This window comes from Lytechinus pictus, chromosome 5 (genome assembly GCF_037042905.1).
Source record: "Lytechinus pictus isolate F3 Inbred chromosome 5, Lp3.0, whole genome shotgun sequence".
Taxonomy (NCBI): Eukaryota; Metazoa; Echinodermata; class Echinoidea; order Temnopleuroida; family Toxopneustidae; genus Lytechinus; species Lytechinus pictus.
Genome location: NC_087249.1, coordinates 41,353,651 through 41,369,511, shown reverse-complemented (window position 1 = coordinate 41,369,511; position 15,861 = coordinate 41,353,651). Strand labels below are relative to the sequence as shown.

General features: G+C 34.5%; 1 protein-coding gene across 2 annotated transcripts; it reads left to right on the top strand.

Annotated features, from left to right (window-relative positions):
* Positions 1-11: 11 nt before the first annotated feature.
* LOC135154304 (germ cell nuclear acidic protein-like) lies at positions 12-14,370 on the top strand. Of its 2 annotated transcripts, none has more exons than XM_064100399.1 (10): positions 12-248; positions 2,094-3,292; positions 3,588-3,634; positions 4,490-4,692; positions 5,212-5,335; positions 6,247-6,506; positions 8,403-8,532; positions 9,246-9,342; positions 10,093-10,200; positions 11,507-14,370. In XM_064100399.1, exons 1-10 carry the CDS (start codon positions 135-137, stop codon positions 11,757-11,759), a joined length of 2,535 nt encoding a protein of 844 aa, XP_063956469.1. In that variant the 5' UTR covers positions 12-134; the 3' UTR covers positions 11,760-14,370. The 2 variants fall into 2 exon arrangements, with proteins under 2 accessions (XP_063956469.1, XP_063956468.1); XM_064100398.1 differs by having other exon boundaries at positions 15-248; positions 6,244-6,506.
* The last annotated feature ends 1,491 nt before the right edge of the window (positions 14,371-15,861 follow it).

Below are 15,861 nucleotides of genomic sequence, written 5' to 3'. Positions count from 1 at the left end.
TAAATCCTACCGGCAAATTTAAAATAATGTAAAAAAAATATATCACTGACAAATAATGACAACAAGCTGTCTCGGTTATCTCATAAACATTTTATTTTCATTCAGCTCCAAATAATTGTCCAGTTTGAGGAAAAATGGAGAATGGTCTTGGAAGTGACGATGAACTGAATGTGCTCTTTGAACGTGTTTCCATCAAACTAGGTTGGCAGTCTAATCATGATGCAAATCTTGACGAGGTGTTCGAACAGGTTAGCCGCTTTGACATAATCGCAGACCGGTAACAGTGCTGCGCCCGCGGGCCCCTGCGCCGAGCCGAGGGGCATGCATGGCTCACGTCAAGGCCAGGCCTAGGGACGGGTACGGTGCACAGTGCAGTGCGGACGTTTCAAAGAAAGAAAGGAAAGGAATGAATAACAACAAGAAAAGAGAAAGAAAGAAAGACTGAAGAAGGTCGGAAAGAGGGGAAGTAAAACTTCAAAAGAAAGAAAGAAAATACCTTAAAGTTACATTATCTAGATAGAAAGTTTGAAAGAAATAAAGAAAGAAAAAAAACGAAGGTAAGAAACCAAAATGAAATGAAGGAAGAAAAGTGAAGAACTTGGAAAAATAATGAAAGAAAGAAGGAAAAAGAAAAGAATGACGAATAAACTCAATAAAGGAAAGAAAGTTACTTACTTACTTATGGATGCTTCTGAACGCAGTCTAAGACTCTATTATTCTATATTCAGTTCCAAATTCTGTCTCCTCTTTAGGTTGGCCGGATCATGTCCTGGTGGGTCAGCGTCAAACTTGTACTTCACAGTACATGTTACTGTACTTCACAGTACATGTATAATTGTTACATGTAGATCTAGGCCCCAAAGGAAGCAATGAAGACTGGGAATAATTTTGCTTTACAAATTTGAATAGCATTTTTGGTCATAAGACTAAGAGAAAAGCTCTCAACTAAGTAATGTACAGCCTATGTAAAAATATGCTATAAAAAAGACTTAATTCCTAAGTAACAGTCGTTCAAAAATGTGGAGCGAATTGCGATGCGATACCAGGAAAATAATTCCCTGGTAGAACATTTATGAATCAATCTAAAAAAGGAAGAAAGGAAAAAAGGAGAGAATAAAAAATCGATTGAATAAGAATGATGGACTTGGAAGGAAGACCAATTATCATTTTGCATTGGTCTGGTATTGACACAAAATCAAACTCCATTCTATAATTTCTTCTGAACATCTCGGAGAGCTCATCGGTCACCCTTACTACCATTGGACATTGAACATCAGTTTTGGCAAGAAAGATAGTGGTTGTCATTAGAGATGTCACCAAAAGATTCAGTCTGTGTACAATGTATGTTCTGCTGAATTACGTTGGCTATACTTACCAATACATCAGCCTATATTATACAATATGTGAATGGGGATGATAGTAAAATGTTAGAAAAACAATGATTATTCCTGTCTAATAACCCTCTACATGTAGCTATTCACATGGAAGATTTATAAAATAGGATAAAAAAATGATAACTGTCAGAAAACATGTACCACTTACTGTATGCATAATGTGTTCTTATCTTTTGGCATGCTTACTGCTTAGGTTTGTACATGTATACCAGCGCCAGTGATAAATTTATGTGTGCAGCAAAGGTTTGAAAGCTAGGAAAGATAGTTGAAAATGATAACATTTTCATAATACCAATTTGACTTTATGGCAAGAGAAAATAATTTAAAGCATTGCCAACCATATTTTTGTATAAAGAGGATACTATATCATGACTTTGCGCATTGGATGAGTGGAATAGAGGTGACAAATTTCACAATAAGGCTGAACCTTATTCAGCCAATCAAGTAATTTGATGTTGGAGAGTGAATCTCGGGCAAAAAATCTGCCAAATCTTGGCAGAAAAAAATGAGTTGAACTAGGGCCATTAGAGCCCTAGTTCAACTGTTCATCCAGAGTATTGAACACATTTACAATGAGAACATCATACTTATGTCATCCTTCTTTAATTGGTATTCAATAATTATATTTGTAAATATACATGTAAGTGTGAATGATCATGATGATGTGCAATAAAGTCATATTTTTTTTTTGAATTACAGCTTTCTCAAAGCACCAAGAAAAAGAAGAGTAAACGGAACAGAGCATCGGTTAAGAAAAAGAAGAGCCAAACCACCTCAAAAAAGAAAACTCAAGATATTCCACATAAACATAGCAATCAATCTTGCCCGTCTCCTATCGCAAGTGGTCAGGATGACCAAAGCCAAAGTACTTCACCAACTAAAGCTGACCATGAAATCTCTAGAAACCTTCAGTTGGAGTTCCAGGCAGAAAGTTTTAGCACAAGCAACAGTGGGGTCACCTCATTATATAAGGATGAGAATGACAAACCCAGTGAGATCTTGGGAGATATAACCGATTCTGTGTCTTCGAAAAGCACCAAAGATTCTCCATCTAGTTCTCCACCTGGTATTCATGATTGCAAGACTCGGCTCAAATTGGAGGGGTGTTCTTTACATAGTGACCTAGATTCTGCAGATGAGCCATTGAGTGGACCAGAAAGGGGTCATAAACATTCAAGTGATAGCTGGGAATGTGCAAATAAGGAGGATGTACAAAGGCTGGATGAATCTCAATCCTCAACGGAGAGGGCAACGAGGAGAGGTGAAGGTGCAGTATCTCGAGGAAGGAAGCTTCGTGCAAGCACAGAGGAAGGTATCAAAACTTTTGCAGGGTCGAAGGATGAGGCTGAAGATGATGCGTCAGAGGTTCCAACCAAAGACTTCACAGAGTCGCCCCAACCTATGAGGTGGCTCATGTCTCCTCCCATGAGACATGAATCAAAGCTGTCTCCTTTGCACTCAGACAGCCAAGATGATGATTCCATTGGCGATTCCAATGGAAACGCTGAAGATATCGGGGATATTTTTGGTGAAAACATCCCTAGTTTGACTGAAAGACTGACACAAAATCACAGAGAAAACAAACGGAACAAAGAATCATTCCAGAAGAACAGGAGGAGAAGTTGTGCTAATCCAAGATCTGCTCCTGTTGTACTGGACAATGATTGGATCGATGATGATGATGATGATAAAGAAGATGAGGGAAAACTTGGAGAGGATAACGGTGATGATGACATCCTAGATGGGGAGACAAGGTTGGATGTTGGAGATGATGGAGCAGACGGAAGTGGGGCTAGTAGCAGAGAAGAGGAAAAGGAAGATTTACACCAGGATCCATTGCCACAGAAGAGTGATGGACAGGCACTCAACACCAATGCAGAATCTTTTAAAAAAGCAAGGTATGATGTCATATTTACAATTTACTTTAAAAAAAAATCTTCATTCATACTAGTAATTCATGTTATACTTAAATACTTAAATAAAATCAACTTAACTTCAATGAGTCAGCCTTTGTTCAAGTTATAGGTTTGCTTTTTATTACGGTAATTTCATGTAGTATGATGGTTTACCAGATATTCACAATGATAGATTCCAGTGTTTTGTCTCTTTACCATCTTATGACAGCAAAAAACATGCTGTTTGTAACCTTTTAATACTCATTTTCAAATTCTATTCTTTCTTTACATATGCTAGGAGCAGACATAAAGACTCGTCAAGCAGCGATGATGACTTCGAATCATGTGAGTATGAAATGAAAGAGATAATCATACAGCTCTATTCAAAGAAACATGCATTGTCGTTTAAATAACATGAATATGATATGCAAAGTCAGATATTTGTGTCTTATTTTAGAAAGTTTCCTCTCTTAATTTTAATTGGTTAAATCCACCCAAAGTGTTCTGTCACTCTTCTGGTTCATTTCTTCATTATGATTTATGAGATAAGCCTTAAAAAGTGTTTTAGGACTATCATATTTAAGACTACCATATCATGTCTTCCATTGTGTACATTGCTCCTCTCCATAGTATCTTATTTCATTAATTGTGAAAATAAAAGGTAGGAGAAGGACATGGGCGGAAATCTGTCCCCAAAGTTAGGGGGGACCAGGGCCTGGAAAATTTGACAAGCAAAAAAAAAAAAAGGTTTTCACCCAAAATGTAAGGTCATTTTATATACATGTATCATTTCGATTGTGAAGTGATGTATTTTTCTCCATCATAAGATACCAAAAATAGTAGGGGGACATTTGATATTGTGCCCCCCCTACTATTTTTGGTAGGGGGACACGTCCCCCCTGGGATTTCCGCCCATGGAGAAGGAATATTTCAAGGGAATAGTGTTTATTTCTTATTTGAATCAAGAATTATACTTCATCCTGGATATATTCAATCATTCTAGTACTTATGTTTCTTGCAGATACCTCATTTCCGACTTTGATATTGTAATTTAATATTCATTGAATACTTTTTTTTTGTAGACATGTTCACTTTTCAACTTTATCTGTACTTCAATTATTCTTTGTTTATCATGTATATTGTATTATGAATTGTAAAATAAGAGTAAAAAAAATCAATTAAAATCAAATCAAATTCCAGTCCTGAAAGCTGTCAAGACCCCACAACGTCCAAAGCAACAATCAAACTCAGACGAGGCTGTCTTTGTGGTCGATGATGATGACTTTATCGATGACACTCCCCTGGAGAGCAAGAGTGATGACGATGATGATGATGAAATCTTTTATCACAAAATCAACAATCTTGATAATCCTCTTACTAGTGAGAACAAAGTAGCTAAAAAGGTACCTAATTGTTATGAAGTAAAGAAAATCATACGCCTTTGAATCAGAGAGATTTTTTTGATCATATGATTACAAGTCAGTATTATTTCTGGTCTATTTAACATCAAATGTATTACATATGATTTCTTTTTCTGCAGGATAATTGCAACAAAATGATTTTAAATTATTTAACCAATTCAATTTGTTTGACTAGTTGAATACATTGCATATGTTTTGCATGGCATGAGAAGGTCAAATATCAACACATGACTAGATCAAAGATATCAAATTTTTATGAATTTGAGTCAACAGACAATGAATATGGGTGCACACAGCCAGTTTATATTCAAATATACGTCCAATAAAATGAAATTATATGTATTTTTTAGAATTAATTTGGTTGATACCTGTAACCTTAAAATAGATGTAGATTTCTGCTATGTTACATATTATGTAGAATCTTTCCTTTAAATAGAAAGTTGACTTAAAATGTAGGCACCTTGTATACATCAATGTACTCTTTTATTTTTGATTCATCAGCGACCAACTGTTGGCAGTCGTTCTGGTAGCATACTTAGTCAACTTATTTCCTCAGACGACGATGATGATGACGTCTTTGTGATTCCAAATCACACTCCTGTTGTTAGAAAACCAAGTTCGAAAGGTGAGAAATATCATTTTGGGGCAGATTTCCTTTGTCGTGCTTTACAGCATCTGGACATTGTCTTGCTCCTGTTATATTCTGCCATTAGTTCATGGCAGCATAAATATATTTTTACATCACAGACTGCCTTCCATGCAGTTTTGCAGTGTACAAAAGTACCTTAGTTTTCTATATTAACATATTGCCTGCTAGTAACAGCCAAGTAACGTACAGTGCACTCCTTATGTTTAAGAATTGAGGTGATATGTCTGTTCATTGCAATTTAAATTTGAATTAAAATACAATCTTTAGTCATTTGTTACAGGGGCATCTGAAAATCTCACAATTCTGTCAGTGATACGTGGCAATCATTTACATGAATGCACATTAATTTTTTTTCAAAAACTTTGCATGGATGTATTATGCACACATTCATATCATATCTGCAGTAATAAAATGTTGTATTTCCATTCATATCATTTCTGGGGGGGGGGGGGACAAAATTTTGTATTTCAAAAGTTTCATTGTTCAGGAGAGTGCAGAAGGCATGACTGCGTTAACAATGCATCTGATTGGAAGTTGTTGCATTTGAAATTACGTAGTGGCTTTATAGTTTGACAATGAGAAACAGAACTGTGCAGCTTGCCGTGAAACAAATGGTGATTTTCACTGACTATTTGTCGTAAACTACTGGAAGCCTTGCATCTGATTGGCTCAGAGAGAATTTGTCAGTTGAATTTATGGACAAGATGCTTCATGAAACGGGCCTGTTGTGTTTGGACAGCATATCGCTTTAGATAATGATCAAACCGAAAATGTGACCCCTCTATTAAAAGATGAAACGCAAGGTCCTGTGTTTCCTTGCAGTGATGTGGTAAAGGTGCACTATCGATCTTCTTTATATTCTCTTTTTGTGCTCTCTTTGACAGTAGTCACTTCCAACACCTCATTGAAGAAAACCCCAGCCAGGCAGCGCCGTCCCCTCCAGCCCACCACACTGCCTACAAACCAATACCCGCACACCCCCTCTCCCAACGAGCGACCCGCCCCAGTGTCGTTCCTGGCTTCTCTGTCCACCCCGGGGAAGGGAATGTCGACCAGGTCGAGATATGTGAGTGACTTCAAACGGAATAAGGATGAGCTCACTCAGAAACTGTTCAAGCTATACAATGAAAGTATCTTTGAAAGCAAGGTACAGTAATAGAAAAGGAGCTATTCATTTTCAAACTTTCTTATCTATTCTAGCCATAATTGGGATACAAATTTTTTTGGTGGGGTGGATGGGTTGTATGGCCCCCCTCACATCCTCACACACATAACCACATCTTTAAGTAGAGGTGTTGTAGCTCAGTGGGTAAGTCTCCGGACTTTGAACCATAATGTTCGGGGTTCAAATCCCACCGCAGCACTTGCATCCTTTGGCAAGGCATTTAATCTACAATTGCCACTCTCCATTCAGGGTGTGTAAATGAGATTCGGTCTGAAGAAGTTTCTAGAATTCTTGAGCCCCTGATAATCAGGGTAGCCGTGATTATAATATAAAGATATCTTACTATTGTCCAATTGATTGCTCTCTTGATCAACAGCTTTCATATGATTATAAAGATACCTTACTATTGTCTGGTTATAAAGATATCTATCTTACTATTGTCTGATTATAAAGATATCTTACTATTGTCTGATTGTAAAGATATCTCACTAATGTCTGATTATTAAAATATCTTACTATTGTCTGATTATAAAGATATCTTACTAGTGTCTGATTATATAGATATCTTACTATTGTCTCATTATTAAGATATCTTACTATTGTCTGATTATAAAGATATCTTACAATTGTCTGATTATAAAGATATCTTACTATTGTCTGATTATGAATATATCTTACTATTGTGTGATTATGAAGATATCTTACTATTGTGTGATTATTAAGATATCTAACTATAGTCTAATACATTTATCGCTCTCTTGATCTACAGCTTCCATCTGATTATAAAGATATCTTACTATTGTCTGATTATAAAGATATCTTACTAATGTCTGATTATAAAGATATCTTACTATTGTCTGATTATAAAGATATCTTACTGTTATCTGATTATAAAGATATCTTACTATTGTCTAATACATTTATCGCTCTCTTGATCTACAGCTTCCACCTGATTATAAAGATATCTTACTATTGTCTGATTATAAAGATATCTTTCTATTGTCTGATTATAAAGATATCTTACTATTGTCTAATACATTTATTACTCTCTTGATCTACAGCTTCCATCTGATTATAAAGATGTCTTACTATTGTCTAATACATTTATTACTCTCTTGATCTACAGCTTCCATCTGATTATAAAGATATCTTACTATTGTCCGATTATAAAGATATCTTACTATTGTCCGATTATAAAGATATCTTACTATTGTCTGATTATAAAGATATCTTACTATTGTCTATTACATTTGTCGCCCTCTTGATCTACAGCTTCCACCTGATTATAAAGATATCTTACTATTGTCTGATTATAAAGATATCTTTCTATTGTCTGATTATAAAGATATCTTACTATTGTCTAATACATTTATTACTCTCTTGATCTACAGCTTCCATCTGATTATAAAGATGTCTTACTATTGTCTAATACATTTATTACTCTCTTGATCTACAGCTTCCATCTGATTATAAAGATATCTTACTATTGTCTGATTATGAAGATATATTACTATTGTCCGATTATAAAGATATCTTACTATTGTCTGATTATAAAGATATCTTACTATTGTCTATTACATTTGTCGCCCTCTTGATCTACAGCTTCCATCTGATTATAAAGATGTCTTACTATTGTCTAATACATTTATTACTCTCTTGATCTACAGCTTCCATCTGATTATAAAGATATCTTACTATTGTCCGATTATAAAGATATCTTACTATTGTCCGATTATAAAGATATCTTACTATTGTCTGATTATAAAGATATCTTACTATTGTCTATTTCATTTGTCGCCCTCTTGATCTACAGCTTCCATCTGATTATAAAGATATCTCACTATTGTCTATTTTATTTATCACTCTCTTGATCTACAGCTACCCTCTGACTTCAGTATCACCTGGAACAACAGAATGAGGAAGACAGCCGGATTCTGCTTCTACAAGAAGAGGCTTGGCGACAGGACGGCTAGGATCGAACTGTCTGTCAAAGTCTGTGACTCAGCTGGTAAGTAGCATTCCATGATCTCTTTTTTTCTCCTACAACGTTTAACCTGTTCATATATGCCAGTACCTCATTACTGCAGTAATATAACCAGTGAATATCAAAGATTTTCCAAAAAATGTTTTAGGTCTGCTGGAAAACAAAGAAACCCCCAAATCCTTGTTTAATGCTATTTACTGCCAGTAGTGTGAGGGCAACATTATGAAAAGAGTTTCGGCATTAAATCAAATCTAAACACGAAACCAAATCCCTAATCTAACCATATCTGTAATCCTCACAGCATCCGACAAGTCATTTCATTAAATGCCTTAATAACAGTGCTTCTCAGTCAATCAAATGAGTTGTTAGGGGAGCATTTCATGAAAGGACTTGTCAGGCGTTTTATCCGACAAGTCCTGTTTTATCCGACAGTTACCATAGCAACATTGATTCTCAGCCAATCATAATCCAGGAAAGATCTGACAACGTGTTGGACAAAAAAGTTGATGAAATGCTCCCCAGATCCGACAATTTGTCAGACAGCAGATGTTGATGAAAAACACTTTGGACTATTAAACTTTAAAAAAAATGACAAAATTCTTATTTTTCAAATAGTTTTATTTTTAAAAAATTAGTTCTGTCTTAAATCAAATACAAATGCAGTACACTATAAACAATACCTCAGAAAAAGTACCTGCTTATAACATTTTACGAGTAAACAACTTTTACTTTTTCAGAACGTCTAAGAGATACATTGGTTCATGAGCTATGTCATGCCGCGGCCTGGCTGATCCATGGAGTTAGCGATGGTCACGGGAAGTTCTGGAAGTACTGGTATGTTGTATATTGTATTCCTTCTCTTTCATGCACAGTATGAGTTTGTTTGCTTCATGTTGGAGATAAAGATATTTTGTGTTTTTTCCAATAAATTTGTATGCAGGGCTGCTATAAAGAATAAAAATCCATGCAAATTGTATCAATTTGTATCACATCAGTATTTTTTTTTAAATATGAGCTGTGGCTGTATGGCTGTTTTGTTTTTGTGTACTCTTATTCCATTTCGTGTCTATTTTCTTTTTGAAAATGTTTACTCAAATGGGAAACTAATTCTGCATTGCATACATGTATGTCAATAAATTTAGTTATTATTTTTTTTCTTCAAAGCTACATTAATTAAAGGGATAATAATTTTTTTAATTTTTTTACTGGGAATGCAAATAAACATCATAATGATTTTTTGTGTGTGTAAACATTCAAAGATATTCCATCGCATTCTCAATGTGAAACACAAGACACCTGTCCATTATACAAAATGATGAAAAATAATTTTATCAAGAAAAGCAATATTTTGAATGCTTGAAATGAACCTACCAAATATAAGATATTATTTATGCATAATATTAATGGTCTTTATTAATACATTATCATTTTTTGCTGCCCAATGCAGAGTAATAAATGACTGCACAAACTTGACAAGCTAAATGAAAAAGTTTATTGGCTGAAAGCTAGTATACTGCACTGCAAAGAAAAAAAAATAGTGATTAATAATGTGTATTGTTTTATTTTTTTAAAATATCATATTAGGGCTGCCAAGGCTAACCTTGCCCATCCCGAGATCCCAGTCATAAAGAGATGTCATACCTATGAGATCAACACCAAGTATAAGTACAAATGTGTTGAGTGTGGAAACATGTAAGTATCTATGTGTTTTGACCAGTCAGAATACTGGGACCGTATTAAAGGACAAGTCCATCGCAATAAAAAGTTTATTTGAATAAAAAGAGGAAAGCATATCACTGAAAATTTCATCAAAATCAGGGCGTAAAATAAGAAATTCTATTTATTTGAATAGAAAGAGAGAAAAAATAAGTACCGGTATATCACTGAAAACTTCATCAAAAATCAGGGAATAAAATTAGAAATTGAATTTAGTTGAATAAAAAGAGAAATATCCAATAAGCATATCACTGAAAATTTCATCAAAATCGGGCATAAAATAAAAAAATTGATTTATTTGAATGAAAAGAGAAACATCCAATAAGCATATCACTGAAAATTTAAAAAAAATTGGGGCGTAAAATAAGAAATTCATGACATTTTAAAGTTTTGCTTAATTTCACAGTTCAATTCACATCCTGGTCAGTATGCAAATGAGGGGACTGATGACATCCACTCACTATTTTTTTTGTATTTTAGTATGTGAAATATTAATTATTTTAATATTCTCCTCATTGTCATGTGAGGCGATGTTTTATTCCTCCCTGAACATGTAGTATTACCATTGTTTAAATGTTTTATGGTTCAGTCAAGTTGATCTTTGTTGTCAAATCTATTCAAATTGAAATATTGTATAATTCAAACAATAAAAACAAAAGAAATAGTGGGTGAGGGACATCATTGACTCTCTCTCATTTTCATCTCACTTGTAACTATGTTATGAAAACTAAGCGAAACTTTAAAATGTTATAACTTTCTTATTTCACATCCGATTTTGATGAAATTTTCAGCAATATACTTGTTTGATTTTTCTCTATTGATTCAAGTCAGCATTTATCTGTGGTGGACTTGACCTTTTACTATATTGTGATGAAAGATACTTTACGCTATTTGGTATATACACAATTTCTACTCTGTGGTGTGTATGTGTGAGGAGGGGTTACGTATAAATTTAAATTATGGTTTTGCAGAGATGGGATGGCTAACTTGGTAAAGCAGTGGTCTCATAATCTGGACAGATTAAATTCTGCAGTTGTGTTATGAGCTGGTTATGTGTGATGAGTGCTTCAAATAGGAAGGCTGTGCAATGTGTGAAGTTCTGTCCTAATCTCTGACATTATTTTTGTAAATGTAGATGACAAAAAAATTGACAAAAAAGAAGTATTATTTGGACTTTTTGTCTGAATTAATCAAAAGTCACTATTATTGATGAGTATTTCATGAAGTCTTTTTACCGTAGTTATATTCGCTAACATTTCAATTTTTTAACACTCTCTTTCAGCATTGGTCGGCACTCAAAGTCAGTCGACACCAAGAGGTTCTGCTGTGCCTACTGCAACGGCCGCCTGGAACTGCAGCCCACGCTGAGAAAAGACGGCACCCCTGCCAGGGCGCGGGGACCCAACCCCTTCGCTGCGTTCGTCAAGGAGAACTACGCATCTGTAAAGAAGACCCACGGGGCTGCAAAACACGCAGAAGTGATGAAACTCCTCAGCCAAGAATTCTCTACAAAAACCAAGATCACAGATACATGAAATCACTTCTTAAAGGTACTGTCACATCGTTCCGTGCAAGCCTTGCGGGTCACTTTTTTGCGACCCGTAGGTCGCCTGCGTTGACAGTATCTTGCATGCATCTCACACGCAGTTGCCCATAGAAGCGCAAGCAAGTCTGATTTGCACGCAGATAAGTTTTGAACGTGCTTGAAACTTTGTTGCAGGTCAGTTGTGGGCAATCACCCGCAAGGCTTGCATGGAACATTGTGACAGGGCTTTAAAAGATTGGAATTCTAAAGTATCCGTCATGTGAACTAAGAATCCGATTGCCATTGATGATGCATGATTGTAAGAAGCTCAGTTCACATGGTCAACGAATCAGAGTTCTATGGGATATTTTATCTGTGATCCAGTGTGTTATCCATTTTGAAGATTGCTTGAATATGGGCACATTCAGTTTGTTACTTCGATTTTCAATAGGTGAAACTAACAAAAAATGAAAAGGAGGTACAAGTTTAATTACATTCTATGCAGGGACCTCTTCCCATAAAGAAACAAAAACATTTTGAACCAACTTTGAACATTACATTATTTATGTGACCGCAATAGTATTCATTAATCAATTGTGTTAATAACAAAAATGTTAAGTTTGAAGATTTTTTTAATGCATGACCATTTTCCTTAAAAAGAAATTACCAACGGATTCTTTGCAGAAATTGGTGGTAAATTAAATATTATTTTGTTGTTTTAATTTCAAAGATCAAGTCCATCGATTTAGGGATAGAATGATGTATATAGAGAGAAATGAAACGTGTATAACACTTAAAATACCATCAAAATCAGTTTGAAAACAAGAAAGTTAGGATATTCTTAGATTTTCCTTGCAAGCACAAAGCAGTTATATTTTGGCCTGTATCCAATTGGGGAGGCATTGATGTGCACATCACAGCTTAGGCCCCCATTCCACAGAACGGAGACCGTTGAAAGACCACTGAAAGACTTACAATTGGTGAAGTCTTACAGCGGTCTTCAAGATCACTGCAATTTGTCATCTCTGTGGAATGGCTCAGAAAGACCCCTCAAAGAACTCTGAAAGACTGATAGATATTTCTTGTCTTACTGGTCTTAGACTAGTCCTATAGAGATCTTTCAAAGGTCTTTCAGCGGTCTTGTTCTCTGTGGAATGGGGGTTTAAATGAAAATTTGAAAATATAATAAAGTTATAACTTTACATGTGGTTTATTACTTCTGGGGTATGCTTGTTTGATTTGTCATTATGTATTAAGCTCAACTTTTTTATGAGTTTTAACTTGGCTTTAGGTTAAAATGCAAATAAAAATTGTAATTTTAATCAATTATAATCAGTGTATTGACAATCAAGTTTTCCTTGGTGAATTAAACCATGAGAGGCTGAAAAGATAATTATGTTTTAACAAGAACAAATGTCGTCTAAAAAAAGTAGAAAATAGTTGTTTTCAAAGGAGAATGGCGTTTCATTCAGCCTTTTATCGGGTGGAGAAAAATATATTTCAGCCAAATCATTTTTTTAACTAGAAAAATATCTTAGAGGGGTTTCATTGTGTAAGTACATTGTAATTTATGTTTAAAATTTCTTCGATCAGTGTGAATATGTAAATCTGTACAGTTGCTATGCAAATTATGTACATAATTGTATTATGCGTATATTTTTCACTTTTTTAACAGAATTCTTTTGCCTTGCATAAATTTCTATTTGTATGTGACAATCATGTTCTAGAACCTACCTATAGAACTCAGGAACTTTTATATATATATAGGAGACACTGCATCAGCCTACCTTGCATTAGTCAAATAATTGCCCAACTTGAAGCAGTATTTCAGACCAGAATGTGCAAAACGTGTTATGTACATCTTCTAAGTTGAATTTACCTCGGCGGAACAGATTTTTATTGTCCTAATAGATTTGACCAAGGCAGATTCATATGATGGTGATATATATTTGTTTACCTATTTCATTCAAGAGGATTTTATACAAATTGTGTCTCTCAAACTATGTAAGATTATGTAGAATTATGTTGTGAAATACATTTTGTAAATTTTTATTATTTTACTATTCTTCCTAATTTCTATCATGTATAGCTAAAGAAGTATCATGTTTATTTTTATCTTTAATTTTGTTTAAGTGTTGGGTTATTTCTCCAACATTCAATCAAAAAAACATTCCAGGCCCCGGTTTCACCAAGCTTAGTGATAGATTGTGGGCTAATCTCGATAATTGATTGCATTGATTATTGTGTCTGACACAAAGTAACTCGTTTAACTAAAACATGGCTCGAAATAGGCATTCATAAAAACCAGAACAAAATATGAATTAATACAAGAACTGAAATAATGCCCCTATAAAATATTAAGATATGGACATCATATAATAATATCAAGGTCTCACTAGAGTAAAGATGCACTGAATAAACGTCTCTTCATATGTTTTACCATATGAAAGAGATGTTTCTACAAAAATCCAACCATTTTGGTTCAGTGAAGATTCGTCTTTTATTCACCCCCTCCCCTTTTCTTTAAAGGAAATTCATGGGGATTATGATTCGGTCTAGCAGTTGTGTTGTGCAATGTCTTTTTAAAAATGTAAATAAAGTGCCCATCATATTTTAAAGTACATATGTATTGCCTTTCGATATTTATTTATTAGTTGTACACAGGATTATCAAAGAGTGGCCCTGTCATATTCATAGATTGGGTGATAGTTTATAGGTTCAGTCTTTGACTGTACAATACAACATTATTATATTGTGTGAAAACAGAGTTGGCAAAATGAGAATTGATGGAATACACCAATTGGAAATCGTATTATCTCTCTGAAACAGATACAGTTAGAAATATTTTGCATTAAAAAAAATTCCAGTATGATTTTGATTAGTACTGTAATATACTTTTCAGAAGATTTTCATTTTATCACCATACAAACACAAACACCATCAACAACATTTCCAAAGCACCACCCCCCCCCACAAAAAAGGAAATGGGGAAAGAAAGAGAAGGAAAAGAAAGGAGAGCGAGGAAAGAAAGGGAAGGGGAACAGACAAAGAAATAGAAGCAAAAGAAAAGAAAGGGGGAAATGGGAAGGGAGAGAAAGAAAGAAAAGAAGGGAAAGAAAAGTGAAAGAGAAAAAAAGAAATGAAAGAAAGAGAATGGAAAGGGAGAGAGGAAAGAAAGATTATAGATAGAGACAGAGAAGCAAGAGAGATCTAGAGGGAGAAAATGAATGATTGGGAAGAGAGAAATGAGAAGAAATTAAAGGAAAGAATCGGAAAGGGGAAGAAAGGAAATAGGAGAAAAGAGAATAGCCTCTGTCCATTAGCTTTTTGTATTTGGACTTGGCGAGTTAACTTATTTCGCGATCTCGTGTTGACATAAAACGTTTGGTATATCGACTTGGCAAGATAACGGATCTAGCCATGCGTAATAATTATGTTGACTTAATATATTTTTTTATTTGTCTTCTTTACCCAGGGTAGCCTGTTCAGTGGTTTAGACAATGTTGTCAACCAGGTCCCTGCACAATACATATATACACAAAACGATCAAAATAACACATTTTATACAACACATTATAAAGTCGACATTGTTACACTGCAATACGAAGAGAGAAAAATAATTTGAGTTCTTAAAAAAAGGAAGCAATATTGGAAATTGACAGGAAAACAAGGAAAAATTGATAAGTATGTATTTTCATTATTAAAGGTTACTACGTTTTTATAATTATAAATTCATCAATTCAGCGAAAATGCAAGGGTGAATTTAGAAATCGATCTATCATACAAAAAAAGAACTCATTGAAAGAACTGAGTATATACCGTATACTCAAACTACTTATACTTAAAAAAAAAGATACACATTACCAGTGGCGTACCTAGGATTTTCCAAAGGGGGGGCAAAACCGTCCGCCAAAAAATTTGACAAGCAAAAAAAAAAAAAAAAAAAAAAAAAAAAAAAAAAAAAAGGTCTTCGATCACAAATGAAGGATTTCGTAACAGAAAAAAATTGACAAGCAAAAAAAAAGGTCTTAAAGCTCGTCAGGGGGGGGGGCAAAAAAGGGTTTTTCAAGCCCGTCAGGGGGGGCAAAGATACGTTTTTGCATGGGTTGTGA

What these genes read in the sequence shown, in the direction of transcription:
- LOC135154304 (XM_064100398.1), top strand. Translation starts at nt 135, where the DNA reads ATGGAGAATGGTCTTGGAAGTGACGATGAACTGAATGTGCTCTTTGAA. An exon ending in CAAAGTCTGTGACTCAGCTG is followed by an intron (nt 8,533 to 9,245) that starts GTAAGTAGCATT and finishes TTACTTTTTCAG; the next exon opens with AACGTCTAAGAGATACATTG. An exon ending in GGGAAGTTCTGGAAGTACTG is followed by an intron (nt 9,343 to 10,092) that starts GTATGTTGTATA and finishes ATATCATATTAG; the next exon opens with GGCTGCCAAGGCTAACCTTG.